This window comes from Dipteris shenzhenensis, chromosome 4, assembly GCF_047967505.1.
Source record: "Dipteris shenzhenensis isolate YYH24624 ecotype China chromosome 4, Dip_SZ_1.0, whole genome shotgun sequence".
In the NCBI taxonomy this organism is placed as follows: Eukaryota; Viridiplantae; Streptophyta; class Polypodiopsida; order Gleicheniales; family Dipteridaceae; genus Dipteris; species Dipteris shenzhenensis.
In genome coordinates this window covers 58,408,780-58,424,124 of record NC_141599.1, presented here as the reverse complement: position 1 = coordinate 58,424,124, position 15,345 = coordinate 58,408,780, and the positions used below count along the sequence as shown (strand labels likewise).

Below are 15,345 nucleotides of genomic sequence, written 5' to 3'. Positions count from 1 at the left end.
ACAAAGATGAGCTTTTTGGCATGCTTGGAGCTGATGACAAGCTTGATGGCACCAATTATCCCATGTGATCATACATGATGGGACATGTTTTGGCTGCCAAGAATTTATGGCATATTGTTTCAGGTTCTGAGGCTAGGCCTAAACATAATGCCGCTTCTGGTGCTGCACCTACCATCTCTGGTTCTACTTCACGTGATGGTTCTAATGCTACTTCTAGAACACTTGCAGCTACTGTTACAGGAACTTTGCCTCCTACACAGGAGCAGATTCAGTGGAATGGTCATGATGCCAAAGCACATGCCTTGATTGCTCTTTCAGCGAAACGGGTTATTATCCCTCACATCCCGTCTTGCAAGCACTCTTGATGGGTTGCCTGATTCTTATCAAGGCTTTGCTACTACATTGAGGTTGGTTGCAGGTGGCAATGCCAACCATTTCTCATTTGACCCGCTGGTTGCTCTTCTTCTTCAGGAGGAGCGATGTCATGCAAATCGCAATGCTTCTATGGCTAGTGATTTGAGCCTTTGCTGCCCAGCATAGAAACAAAGGCAAAGGCAAGGTTTCAGCTGGTAAACCCCCTCATTCCCATGTTCATCATTCACATGGTGCCTCTTCTTCAGGGGATAATAAAAAGAAGAGATGTAATTATTGCAGGAAACCTGGGCATTATAATTATGAATGCAGGAAGCGGATTGCATCTGAAAAGAAGAAAAAAGAGTCGGCTAATTTTGCACAAGACCAGCATTGGGCTTTCTTGGTTACATGTTAATATAATCCTGATGTTCATGATGCCTACATGGCAGTTTCAGATGTTCATGATGCTTGGTTCTTTGATAGTGGTGCTAGCAAACACATCACTTCCTAGCAGAAGTTATTCAACTCATTAGAGCATACATCTCAGGGGGCAGTGTCACATGTGCCAATACCGTGAAAGGTATTGGGCAAGTTGCTCTTACTTCTATCTCTAGTGGCATTGTTACTCTAGAGAATGTGCTTTATGTTCCTCGCATTCGCAAGAACCTCATTTCTATTTCAGCCATAGCTACATGTGGCTTTCAGGTTCTTTTTTATGGTGTTAGGTGTGCAGTGTATGATGCTACACATGCCTTTACCATGGTCTTGACTGGCACATTGACTAGAGGTCTTTATAGACTTGATGCATATGACAGGTGTTTGGATGATGCTGCACTTGCCGATGCACATGCCCTTGCTCTTGATTCTTCCATGGCAGATACACATTTGTGGCATGAGAGGTTTGGACACCTCAACTTTCGAGCTATGATAAAGTTATATAAGGATGGTATGGTTGTTGATCTTTCCAAAATACATATGCCTTCAAAGCATGTTTGTGAACCTTGCTTGGTAAGATGCACCGTGCTGCAATTTCCCAAGGATGGAAGAGTTGGTGCCTCACGCAAGCTCTATCTGGTTCATAGTGATGTTTGTGGACCCGGGAGGGTCGCAGCTCTTGGGGGATTCTATTATTTTGTCACTTTTATTGATGACTTCACCAATTACACTTGGATTTTCACCTTGAAATCCAAATCTAAAGTTTCTTCATGCTTCAAGCATCTTATTGCCTTGGCTGAGAATGAGAGTGGGCTGCACATTGCTCACCTTAATACAGACAGAGGGGGTGAATACATGTCAAAGGAGTTCGCTGTTTTTTTGGCTTCACGTGGCACACATCATCGATGCACGGTGCCTTATACTCCTCAACAAGAATCCCGTGGCTGAGCAGAAGAATAGGTCAGTGATGGAGATGGCCAGGTGCATGTTGAAAGGCAAACATTTGCCTAACAAGTTGTGGTTGGATGCTGTCATGTGTGCTAATTACATTTTGAACAGATGTCCCACAAAGGCATTGCAGAGTATCACACCTTATGAGGCTTGGACAGGTCCTAAGCCTCGCATTTTTCACATTAGGACTTTTAGATGCTTGGCCTATGCTCATGTGCCTTACACAAACACGCACTAAGTTGGATGATAAAGTTGTCAAGTGCATTTTTATGGGGTATACCTCAGAGAGCAAGAGCTATAAGCTCTATCAGCTATGCACGGGCAAGTGTTTTGTCAGTCAGGATGTTGTGTTTGATGAATCTAACACTATGCCTTTGCTGGACTGTCAAAAACAGCCCGTTGTTGATGCCCCATATATTTTTGACAGCTTGATGCCTTTGTTTCCATCCGATGCTTAGGATGATGTTCCATCTGAGGTTGTACTTCCTCCATCTATTGGTCATTTGCAGCCACATGTGCAGCCAGATATTCAGCCTGATATGCCTCTCATTAATCAGGAACATTGGCACAAGGCTTTTGACAAGGAAAGAGCTGAAATCCAGGAGCCCAAAAAGGTCCCCCCGTTGGCTCCTTGACACATTAGAAGACGACAAACAAGATACTCCTCTGCCAGCCCGTACTAGAGCGGCTGTCCGGAAAGAGCATGCTAGTTTTGTTGCTTATGCCTTGGTTGATACAGCATGCAATGAAGAGTCATTATGTCATCAAGATGCCTTTCAGAATGATTGTTGGTTGAAGGCTATGCAAGCTGAATCTATCAGAAAACACTTGGGAGTTGTGTGACTTGCCTCCTGGCAAGAATGCCATTGGAACTAAGTGGGTTTATAAAATAAAACGAAAAGCTGATGGTTCAATGGACCATTACAAAGCCCGTCTTGTTCTCAGCAGCAAGACATTGACTTTGAGGAGACTTTTGCTCCCACTTCTAGGATCACTACTATTCGCATTGTTATTGCCTTTACTGCCCACTTTCATTGGGAGGTCCATCAGCTTCATATCAAGACAGCTTTCCTTCATGGGCATTTGCAGGAATAGGTCTATGTTTCCCAACCTCCTGGCTTTGAGGTTGAAGGCTCTGAAAGCAAGGTATGCCGCTTTAAAAAAGCCCTCTATGGATTGAAGCAGGCACCTCGGGCTTGGTATTCCAAGATTCCTACACATTTGCTCACACTTGGCTTTCAAAACAGCCCTACAGAGGCTACTCTTTACAGCTGCAAGCGTAGGAGAGATTTGTTGATTTTAGTCACAATCCTTCATGGGCATTTTGATGTCACATCCAAGTACATTGGACAGCTTTTGCAGCGTTTTCAGTTTGAGGATTGCAAGCTAGTATCCACACCATTAGAGCCTGGTTTTCATTTCTCTTCTAAGGATGGTAGTGGTACATGTAATGTCACTCTCTATCAGTAGGCTGTTGGTTGTTTTATTTATTTATGCCATAAGAGACCTGATCTATAGTATGTTGTCTCACAGTTGAGCATACATATGCACAGCCCATCTATGCACCATTGGCATGCCGTGAAGCGTGTCTTCAAATATCCCAAAGGCACTCAGCATTTAGGCCTCTTTATGGGGCTGATACTTCACTTGTCATGCATGGATTCACTGATAGTGATTGGGCTGGTTGTTCGGACACTTGTGTCACATAGTGGCAACTGTTTCATGCTTGGTACTTCATGCATTTCTTGGTTCAGCAAGAAGCAGAGTACAATTGCTACTTCTAGCTCTAAAGCTAAGTACAGAGCAGCTTTTACAGCTACAGTGGAATGTGTTTGGCTTCGGCAGTTACTTGCATATCTCTATGCATGTCAGACAGCTCCTACCGTCATCTTCACTGATAGTCAAAGTGCTTTGGCTATTGCACGGAATCCTATTTTCCATGCTCGCACAAAGCATATTGACATTCACTATCACTATGTCAAAGAGAGATTATAGCAGGTGATATTCAGTTGTCTTATGTTCCCACTAAAGACAACTTGGCAGATCTTTTTACGAAGGCTCTACCTCGACCTAAGTTTGAGGCTTTTCGGCAAGCTTTAAACTTAGTTCCTTTTGTGACTTGATCTGTTGTACTCTGTACAGTCATAGGTTGCTATATCCTACAGGATGAACATGTGCAACCATGACAATAGATATCCAGGTATCCTAAGCCATGTCTAGGGTACTTCAGCCCATACCATGGAGGGGGGTTTGTAGGCCATTCTATGGGCTATCCATAAGTGCCACGTATTCCCTTGTTTGTGCCTTGTAGGCCTAGTTATAGTCAGTTAGGACTATTGGTACAGTTAGTACATGTACCACCTAGGTCAGTTAGGACACTTAGTCCAATTAGGGCATTTAGCCCCAGGGTTTTGTTATGTTGGCTCTCTCTTGAGCCTCCACTCTCAGTGTTGCAGCATTTTTAATACAGCATCTCGTTTTTTCTCTTCCATCACTCATTCTGGGCTTCCATTGTCCAACACGTTGGACTACACCCTAAGCTTAGATCCAATCCAAGATCATAGGTAAGCCTGGCCTTGACCCTAGACAATCCAGTCTTGGTTAGGCACTAGTTAGTCCAGTTAAGGACATAGCTGTTAGAAATTGACCAAGAGCGGGTACGCAGAGCGGAAGACTAACAAAATAGCTCGGAGCTCACACTTTGTGTGTGTGTGTGGGGGGGGGGGGGGTGGAATCACAAACTTCTTTACTTAATGTGCTTCACATAGATGTGTTGTGCAGACTAGCAAACAGACAGTGAACCAAGCCAGATATAGATCCACCAAAAGAATATATTTCCATCCAAAGCTATGGACACAATGCAAAAGATAGATCCAGAGTCCCACCAAGATGTGGTCCTCTAATCTTACCAAACGGTTCTTCTAGTATCTGCCGGATACCTCTACATCGCTGAGCCCGCATGCTCCACCTCAACCATATGTAGACTCTCCGTCCAGCACCTTGCTGCCCTAGTCGACAGCCTAGGCTTCAGCCCCAACTGAGCTCAGTCTGCAGCAACTCTGGCCCTGCTTCGCCTCATGGATGTAGGCCCAAAGGTGAGGCTCTTGCTGCTCCTCCTTCTCCCCTGTTTGTTGATCTGCTGGATGATGAAGTGAGGCCAAGGGCCTCCTTTTTATAGGGCAAGGCTGCTCTCAAACCAACAGACCCAGCAGGGGGTTGAGCCGACCCCCTTACTGGCCGACTTGTCTGCCTACATATAACTGGGGGCCCAGCCCCATTGTTGTGTGTGCCAGGTACCCGCAGCCCAAAGACCTCAATCCAAGCTCCACGACACTCTTGTTCCTCCAAGTATGTTCTCTGGCTTGCTACCCACATGGCAGCCTGTGTGCTGCCCATGTGGCAGCCTCCTTGTGGTTTGTGTGCTGTCCACATGACAGCCATGATGCTGTCCATGTGGCAGCCCCTTTTCCTCTTTTGCTGTGAGGTGCTGCCCATGAGGTAGCCCCCTCTCTCTCTCTTCTCTAGGCATATCTTGCCCTAGGTCCTCCAGGCTCCTTGCATTTTTAGTCTCAAGAGATCCTTCAAGATCTTCCATGCTTCATTCCGTTAAGCCACCAAGTGGATATGGGGAATCACAACATCTATATTCGTAGAAAGAGCAACTACATCACTCAGATTTCAATCTTTTAGCTTATCGGGATCTGAGGTATTACGACTTTCCCCATGGAATCTACCACATCGATAGGCATTGGCTTTGTTCCTTTCGTCACATCCCAAATCCCTTGCCACCTTGGATAATTCGATCCATCCAATTTCCAACCTCACCAAAGTTTGATATGAGTGAGCTGACCAACATGGTAATGGTGTAGATGACCTGCAGTAGGTACCCTGCACTATCTACAACCCAAACAAACACACCTGAATGTGGAAGCTCCTTCCTTCACCACCCTTTAATTTGGAGAAGGTCTCGGTCTTTGATCTCTCAGGCTTTGAATCACGAGCAAGGGTACCCCCCGATGGAAGCTGGGGATGTAGAAAAACATGGGGTGGTTGCTTGCTATATACCCCAACTCCCCTCACAGCAGAAGATTTACCCCGCTCCCTCCCCCATGCTCTTCATTTGGGGGTTTACAGACGGGGAGGTGACATTCCAACAATAACAGCAGTAGCAGGTCGGATGTATGCAGGTCTGCCAAGTTTGGACGAGTTTGACAGACCCCGGTCTGCCTTGGATCTGGTCGGCATATTTAGCCCATATGCCCTGTCGAACGGCCGCTTGTCAGCTCCCCTCTGTTCTGGCCCTGTCCAGCCCCTAAAACCTTTGCCATGGCTCCGTACAGGTTGCTGTAACTACCCGTACAACTCGCATACAGAGGCGCCTTCAATCTCGTCTCTGTCTTGGTCACACCGAGCTGGTTTCTTCCTGCTCCAGAGATCCACACAGGCTAGCAGACCTACCCCGGGTCTGACACAGTCCGTATTCCAGGCCATACAAGACCTGAGTACCCTCCAAATGCTGTCACATGTCCACACAGCTGATCCTAGCAGGGTTCGATGTTGTGTTGCTGCTCCAACTGTGTACCGGACGTCTTCAAGCAGCCAGGTACATGTGTTGATTAGGCTGCCTACATGGCAGCCCATATGCTGCCCATGTGGCAGCCCAATGTCTTTGCTTTTCTCTGCTTGTATGCTGCCCACCTGGCAGCCAATGTGCTGCCCATGTGGCAGCCCCAGCATACGCAGGTCTATCTCCCCCATGCTCTCTACATATGGGGGCTTAAGGATGGGGAGATGACTTTTCCAACAATATCATCTACCTTTTACCCATCAAGATTCATCTTCAAGGTCATTTTGTTCTTCAAAAGCAATCATCAGGTTAAACATCTGTAAATCAAAGGCCTCCTTTATATAAAGAACACTACATCAAGTGCATGCAGTGGTAGATAAGGACATATCAAGCCGTTTGGACACCTTCTTCTTGCCTTCTTATTCAATTGCTGAGTATCCATAACCATCCCAAACAAGATTGCGGGTGGGCAGCCTTGTTTCACCCTTGGTCTTCCTCTTGAGCCATTTACCATGCATCTTGCCACCTCAATGAAAACTTTTCATATAGTCTTACCTTCTCTCAAATCCCAAGGTATGGCATCGCTTCTATCACGGCACCATATCAAACACTTCTTGAAATCCACAAAGCAATAAAACCTCATTGTAGCTAAGTGATCTACTGTTGAGTAATTTGGCCTGAATTTTGCTTGTTATGGAGATCTAACTCCACCCACTAGCTTAACTTTTGCTCGAAATACCTTGGTCATCAAGCTGCTCGATATGATCATTGTATGGGCGTTTGTGCATTTCTATCAGCTCCCTTGTGTGTAGGATTTATTACATTGCCAATCATAGGCGAAAGCTTCTTCCACTGCCCTATAGAACATGTTTGTGATTGTTGTGGTCAAAGTTTCTCCCCCCATGTAATCATTTCAGCTCTTAAACTGAGGTTGTCATATGCTTGTCTTCCATCTCATTTATGTAAAGGAGGTATCCGATATCTACATGAGGAACTGAGTGCTTGTTTCCTTTTTTCCATCTCCCTCTTATAATCCTCTTGAATAGTTGGGTCCGTACGCATATTTTTTTTTTGCCGAAAAAACAGTGCTGATTATATTACTTTGAAAAAACAAGATACATGAGGTCAGTTTTGCAGCTGACGGGGCTGCGTCCACAAACCGGACGCAGCCCTAAATGGAAACAAAAAGCTCTCTCTCATGGAGGGATCAGGCGGGTGTGAATAAACAGCCAGAGAGGTGGTGAATAGTGCCACTGAAGGCCCTGAGAAGTATGCTCGAAGAAGAGGCCCTGCGAATCCCAATCTCGGAGGAAACGTCTCCGCTTCTCCCGGCCAGCCCGGGAATCTCCCTGTATCTGGTCCCACTGGCCTCTGAGTGTGTGTATAATATACCTAGATGAATCCAGGAACATTCCCAAACTCATCCTCTAAAAACACAACATAGTGCAGTTTCAATCTCATGAGAGTCACTCACAAGGTTGAAAACCATAAACTCCATCATGCATAGCAGGGACTAGCTACTATGACATCCCCACTGACGTCATCAGCGCCCAACAGTGGGTGTAGACCATAGTATAAAAATATGCTCTCACACATACAAATCCACACACCCACACATACTTGAGCATCCATTTATACAAAGTCTTCGTACTGAGTTTCTGTCGGCACTCCGGAGGTGAAGGCCAGACTCAGCCATGATGAAGGCTAGCACTAAAGGAGAAGGCTAATCAAAAGGTAGTCCAAAATCTCTTCATTCAAAATACAACTGCTTGTGAAGTCTAAACATTTTCATTTTAGTCTCTCCTCAACGAGCATCTAAATCTAAATCTAGCTGATAGGGCAACGCACCATTTAAGATAGAAAGAATTATCACAATACCAGCAGGCCGCAACTTGGACGAAAACTTCACAAGATGAAATTTGCATGTCCGCTAATACGGCAGAAGCATATACCTAGATGAATCCAGGAACATTCCCAAACTCATCCTCACTCCAGATGTCGGCCATGACCAGGGCAGTCGAAAGAGAGGTACCACCGAGGATCTGCGCGCAACGCGAGGTCCAAATGTGCCAACCAGCGATGCTGCTAATAATCTCCCAGACTGGTTGCCTCTCCTGAGATCCTGTGTCCGCCTCTGCCAGGTGCGGCGGGATGCCCTCGAGCAGCCCCCAAGTCCCCTGTGTGATAAGGAACATGGGGTCCTGCGGGCCAACCTCGAACAACTGATGAAAGCAAGGTGTGGTGCTGCACCAGCAGAACGCGCCCCAAGTGATCAAACCTAGCTCCGGTGCTGAGCGAGTAAGGATCCCGAAGGTCCACCTCCACACTTCCTGGACGCGAGTGCAGCTCCACAGGCAGTGTTTTGGTGACTCCTCGTCCTCATAACAAATCTGACAAAGTCCATCCTGACCAATCTGCCGCAACCAGCTCCCCACTGGAAGACCCTTGTGGGAGAGTAGCCAAAGGAAGTAGGAAATCTTCCGCGGCCACCAACTCTCCCACAAGGTCTTCCAGAAGGCCTGCAAAAATAGCCTGGAGATACCCTGAGCATACCAACTGGGCCGCTGGGTGGGCGGGTGGCTCTGCATCCTCCCGAGAACTCTCCTGCCCAATGTCGTGCTGTAAGCGAAGAAAGGGGTCGGCCCCTGGCCTGCCACAACCTCTGGCCATCTCCACTGACCTGGGTCCCAATCAAGCTCTGACAGGGCCCGCCTCTCCCAAAGCCAGAGTTGCCATAACTGCAGCTGATCCTGCTCTATAATAGGATCGATCCGCCAAACCTTCCCCACGAGGCCTACGACCCGAACCCTCTACCACGAGAGAAGGGGTCGATGAGCACACCCTCTCTCCTGAGTTGGCCGTCCCCCATAACCGCGAAGAAGGAAACAGAGGTGTCGTCCATCCGGCCTGCAACTACCAGTGGGATGCCACGGGGGGTGAACTGTCCAAGCCAACGGTCATCACCAGGCATGAGGATCTGAATCTCGGGTAGAACCAACCAACCGGCAAGAATCGCTCTGTCTATCTCTATGCATCTCGCCTGAGCTCCACGGACACCTCCAGCTGCAGCTGCTAGAGCAACGGTCTCCAAGTGTATGTAAGTATTTCTCCAAACTCGAAGGGACCGGGCTGGCCCCCGCATCCAACCGTCCCACAGGATATGTGACCTCTCCCCCAGCTGAAGGCCCAAGGTATCTCTAACCTGATCGTTCCAGATGAGCGGCTGGCGGTCGATCTCCTCCTGACAGCTAGGAGGGGACTGGAGGAGACTGAGACGGAGTCGCCTCCAAACCATGAGGAGGCTACGAATGAGCGGGGAGCGGGGGTGAGTAAGCGGTGCAGAGGTGAAGATCCACCGGAGGGACGGTAGCCACTCTCCACCTCGGCGCGGGACGCAAGAACTGATCCCCTGCTGAAGTAACATCTTCCAGGTTTGCCCCCCCGGGGTCAAACCGCCGATAACTAACTTGCCCAGAAGGGCCTGACTCTGAAGCTCAGGATCAATGACCCCCAAGCCACCCTCAACCTGCGGAAGAATGACTGTCTGCCAGGCTACCCTGGCTCTGGTATCTCTGAGACCATCCCCCCCAGACCACAGGAAATTTCGAACCATCCTCCTGAGCTGTGCCACGCAGGATCTCGAGAAGCACCAACAAGAGGCCACATACCAGGCCGTGGCCAGGAGAACCTGATTGACTACAAGAGCACGACCTGCAAGAGAGAGCTTAGCAGTGCTCCAGAAAGCCAGCTTCCGTCGAATGGAATCTAGCACCGGGAGAAACTGCTGAGCTGGCGTGATGTCCAGGCCGACCTGAAAGCCGAGATATCTGGCTGTCTGTCCCCACGGGATCCATCTGAAACCCAAAAACCTCCCCCACTATGAGCATGCCCCAGGGTTTCTGAGAAAACCAACTGATTTGTTCCAGTTGATTTTCGCACCGGCTGCCGAGCAGAAGACCTCTAAGGCCAGCCTCACCCTTTCCAGCATCATCTCATCATCCTGAACGTACAGCACTGTGTCATCTGCATACTCCGAGTCCAGGAGCTCCGTGTCCTCCCTGATGGGAAGGCGAACACCCCGGATCCCGGTCGACCTCGCCCGAAGGTAGTATGTCATCGCCTCGGCGAAGAAGAGAAATAACCTCTGCCTCCTTGCCTTTGTCAGAAGTCTTCTTATTCTTTCGTCTTTTTCTTCTGACCTCGGTCCAGCCGCCAGCCACCTCTGGACCGGACTCCGGCTGCCTCTGCTCCTCCTGACGTAGCTGCCCGGAGGAAGGGGGAGGGGGCTGAGGGGGGGGGCGGGGGGGGGCCAAGAGGAGCTGGAGAAGCGTGGACAAGCAGCAGCCAGGTGCCCAAAGCCGTGACACCTCAGGCACTGGCCTGGCTGTCCTGTGACTACTATGCTCTGAGTAATGCTGCCAGCATTTGTAATGATCTCAATCACTGCAGGGAGGGACGCAGGGTCTGCCACAGCCACACGCACTCTGGGAGCTCTTGCCGCAGTAATCGCGTCGACGAAAGTGTCATGCATCACCCAGCCAAAGTGGGAACCCAGGTCCCTGACTATCGGCCGCAACTCAGCAGCAAGGCCTGGAAAAACTAGCGTCACTGGGTGGCGAGGTATGCGGAAACGAGCATCAAAGTCCGCTGCGCTGAATCCTCGGTACCAAGGGACTATCATGATGATCTTTCCATCCATAGATGTGGGGGAACCAGCAATCAGGTTGCTCGCAGCTTTCGCAGTGGAGAGTTTAAGCCAGAAGATGCCCCTTCCCATAAGGGCCACCTCCTTGATGTGGCTGTCCTCTAGCATAAGAGTGGACTGGAGCCAGTCCCTGATGGCTGATCTGGAGGGAGAGTGTCCAATGACTCTGCCATAGACGGAAGTGAGGGCAAAGTCATTGGCAACCTGTTGTACTCGAGACGACTGTTGCTCTGTCAAGATCACGCGGTAAGCATCTGGAGAGGAAGGGTCCGGCTGGGCCTCTGGTTCCGGGCAGGGAGCCGCCATACCGCCAAGACAAACTGCGAGACCTCCGATGAAGAAGAGGCTGCCACCATAAAAGGGGGGGAGATAGACGAGGGATGGAGCCTGGGTGTGACGGAGGAGGATAAGGCGAGGCGAAGCGAGGCGGGCGGAAGAAGCGGAGGCGATGGCGGCAGCCTAGGTGGGCAGCCCTCTGAATGAGCTAAGTCTGCAGATCTCCAGCCAAGTTCACCTCTAGGATGAGGCTCAACTGCTGCTGTTAGTGCTGCTCCTTTCTGCTCCTCAAAAGCTGCTCCAGCTGATACTGAATGAGGGCTGGAGGCCCTCCTTTTATAGGGCATAAGGCCCCCTTGAATGGACCGACCAGCCAGTCTCATCCTGGCCGACCAGTCTGCTTGCTGGTCGACCTGATTGGCTGGTCCAACCAGCCCTTTACAAGGGCCTTTGGCAGCCCCTTTTGGGCTCCTGCCTTTGCCCATTCGTGCACCTATTGCAGGCCTGTTTGCAGGCCTTATGCCTGCCCATAGACCCCCGCCATGCAGCCATAGTGCAGTCGTACAGTGCAGTCGTACAGTTGCACCACCTGTCCGCCATCATTCAGGGCCTGTTCCAGCCCGTACAGGCAGCCCTTGAGGCACCTTTGACAGGCTGATCTGCTGTCCTTTCCCTATAAGGTGCTGCCCATGTGGCAGCCCGCTCCCTTATCTTTTCTGCCTAGGTTCACCTCCCCATGCTCTCCTCATATGGGAGCTTACAGATGGGGAGGTGACCATTCCAACACCCCCTCTCACCGACACATCTAGGCCTAATGCCAACACGTCAATGACGATGCTCCAGTAACCCCCTGGTCGTAGTCCTCTGGAACTTTTCAATGTCGAAATCTTTTCCTAGCTTTTCATCCAGTGGCTCTTGCTCCACCAAATCTGGTTCCACACACCATCCTGGTTCATAGGTCCATCTTTGGTAGCACCTCCTCGGACCACCTCCTTCAGTCACGTTCCCACCTTCGAACTCGAGCAATCTAGCCGTCACAATCTTCCGTTTGTCCCCCTCATAATGAGTGAACAACCTAGAGTCTTCCAGCCACCATGCTCTACCCGTCCTTCCTTTGGCAAGGTCTGCAACCAATGAATATTTCAAGATAACCTGGACCATGAACTCTCACTGAGTTGTCAAGCAGGTACTCTTCTGGCTTCAGTACTCTTTGTCCATCACCTTCTAGCAATCTGCGTCCAAGATTTGAAGAAGCACCAATACTTCCCCTTCTGCCTTCGAAGAAGGCCAATTCCTTCCAATCTCATATCTCCTGAGAAAGTGAAGAGCAGAGTCTCTCCACAGCATGCTGTAAAGGCTCAAATGCAAAATATCAAGTACATAACAGACTGTTGTACTGCCTGTGTGTTTGCTCTGAAAGCAAACGATGTACCTCGTCGAGGCACCCACCAAGAGCCTGTGTAATCTTATACTATCCCCTTCTAAAGTACAGTATCCATCCCTCCATGGAATCCACCCTCGTCTCAGTGTCGACAGCCAAACACCTGAAAGATACCAAGCCCTCCATGCTGTCTTTCACCTTCACAAAGGTATCTGACTCCTCATCGACCCACATCTCTATGTCAGAGATCCTCACTGTGATTTCTTGGTCAACATATCTGACCTCGGTAACACTCGGTGATGTCACCAGGAACAACTCTTTGATTACCACATTTGCTTTGGCCTCTCCCTCTGAATCTGAGTCGGACTCCTTTTGTTTTTTCGATCCGCCTTTTTCTTTTTGCAGTCCTTTGCAAAATGTCATGGCGTATCACAGTAGAAGCACTTCTTCTTCCTCCTCTTCGAAGTCTCCTCGTCATCAAGGTTGGGCCTGCCCTTTCCTTTGCCAGTGTAATCCTTCGCCAGCAACGCCTTGTCGTCTTTGTCGTCGTTGTAGAGCTTCTCCCGAGTTTCCTCCTATAGCAGTAGATTCAAAACCATAATCTTGTATTTCCCACACTCCAGCTCTACCACTAAGCTATAGAGTAGTATAACATCATCATAATATTATAAGAGGTCCTCCCCCTCTTCCTTTGGCACGTCCCTTCCTCTTTAATGCCCCCTTCATAAGTGGTCCCTCCTCCCCTACCAATCTCACGTCCCTCCCTCTTTAATGCCCTCTACCCTCCATTATTCTTTAATTGAAACTCTCCCCCTTTATGCCTTAGTTTAATCATGGCTTTGCCTTCTTCCTTTTCACCCCTCTTCTTTTCTCCACAACTAATTAATAGGAATTTCCCATTTTTTAAAGTCATGGGGACATTATTGCACTCTAAGGATCATGCACAAAAAAGGATGCACATCGTGAAGTTTTCTCAGCACTTTGCCCTTATGGTGAATATGGACAAGTGGTCAAGACTAACACCACCACCTAGCGAGGCAAAGGCGCTTTGGAGACTTTTAAGCACCTTGGGTTAAAGTCCCCTCTAATCACATAATATGGATAAAAGAATGGAAGCGGGATGGCACCAACAATATGCTCTTGAAACGACTTGTAGATCAATCGACATACAGCGTTGGAAGTTTAGGTACCTTGAGTAAAGGTCCCCTCCAATTATATGCGTGGATAAGAGAATACAGGCGGGATGGCGCCAACACTATGCTATTGAAACCAAATGTAGATCGATTGACATATATCTGTTCGATACACTTCTCAGGCCTATGCTGCTATACAGGGTTGAGGTAGCCTCCCACAATTGACCTAGAATGAGGTGGAAAAGACTCAGAAGCCGTCATCATCATCATCATGTCACGAGGTACCTAGAAGGAGCTGGGAAAGGTTCAAAAACGGTCGTCAGCATCCTCCTCCTCTCACACTAATGACACATGGCCATGAAGCCGATTGTTGAAGTCGTCTAAAATATGGCTGTAGGATTTGTATTCAAGCACATTATTTATACTCATACGCTAAGCGTAGTTGTTATGATCCAAAGGGGCGAGCCTTCATAGACGACGCTTTCGCAGTTTATATTAGCATTTATGCATGGGTTACCGTAAAATACTCACATTGACACCAGTAAGTGGTAGACTTTCATCCGAAAACTCCGCGATACCATTGAGCCTGTCAGATTCCTGCTTTTCGCTAGAGAGCTTGTCTGATCCGAGCTCGTGTCCCACATTCTGGGTGGCTGAATCCTGCTTCCAGCCAAGCCTATTCCAAAAAGTTGAGATGCCGGCTGCCTCCCTCCCCTTTGCACAGTTCACATTCGACTTGTGGCATCTTAAAGATCCCAAGTTGGATTCAGGTACACTTGTGGGAAGCTTGATGTCGGCTAAGGAAGAAGACGGTACAACGGATATAGCATGGGACAGCCTCCTGCGACTGGTCTCAACATGACGACAAGCTGAAAGTGCCGGGGAGGTGAATGACAGCATAGTGGAGCATCGATGCTCTACAAAGTGGCAAATTCTTTCGGGTCGAGATCCATGGGCCAACATTCTCTCTCCATAAAGGGGACGAGTAACATGACCTGTCAAGCGGGAGTTGGCGGAGGAGAGATCCTCACCGTCCGATCCCGCAATCTTCGGAACCATAATCTTCACACAGTCCACAAACCGGTGCCAGCCGGTCATCACCCGCACAGTTACGAGTCCAGTCATCATGTGCGCCAGCAAGTCATCACGCTTCGTCGTTTTGACAAATCCAAAAATGCCTCGTGTTGCATTGATCCCCAATTTTCGATCAAAAAACCGGCTCTCGGCCTCCGGCCACTCATCGGGAATTGGCTCCCAATGCCAATTCCCTACTCCATCTACAACGACGGATTAGAGACCCGCTCCTGTGGGTCTCAAGGTGGGAACTTAAAATGTATTTCATAAATTTCAAGTTTCAAGACCCCCTCCACTATAGGCATCACTGAATCACTTGGATCTATGCTCAGTTTACTCGACTATTCAGCTAAATGACCGACCATCAATTGTGGATCGAGGGGCAAACCATTCGCACATAAAATCAACCCTGTCCTCTCTCTCTCTCTCTCTCTCTCTCTCTCTCTCTCTCTCTCTCTCTCACACACAC

At 48.8% G+C, this 15,345-nt stretch overlaps 1 protein-coding gene across 5 annotated transcripts in view; it reads right to left on the bottom strand.

Moving 5' to 3' along the window:
* The window catches only part of LOC147903109 (uncharacterized), a 132,263-nt gene extending 117,483 nt beyond the window's left edge, over window positions 1-14,780 (bottom strand). For 2 of the 5 annotated variants that reach the window (XM_087373115.1, XM_087373116.1), the window contains exon 1: window positions 14,334-14,775. In XM_087373115.1, coding sequence (XP_087229241.1) covers window positions 14,334-14,765 — 432 coding nt within the window. In that variant the 5' untranslated portion in view covers window positions 14,766-14,775. Of the gene's footprint in view, window positions 1-14,333 lie in introns of all 5 variants that reach the window. The other 3 variants (XM_087373119.1, XM_087373117.1, XM_087373114.1) reach the window with 3 other exon arrangements.
* Window positions 14,781-15,345: the final 565 nt, after the last annotated feature.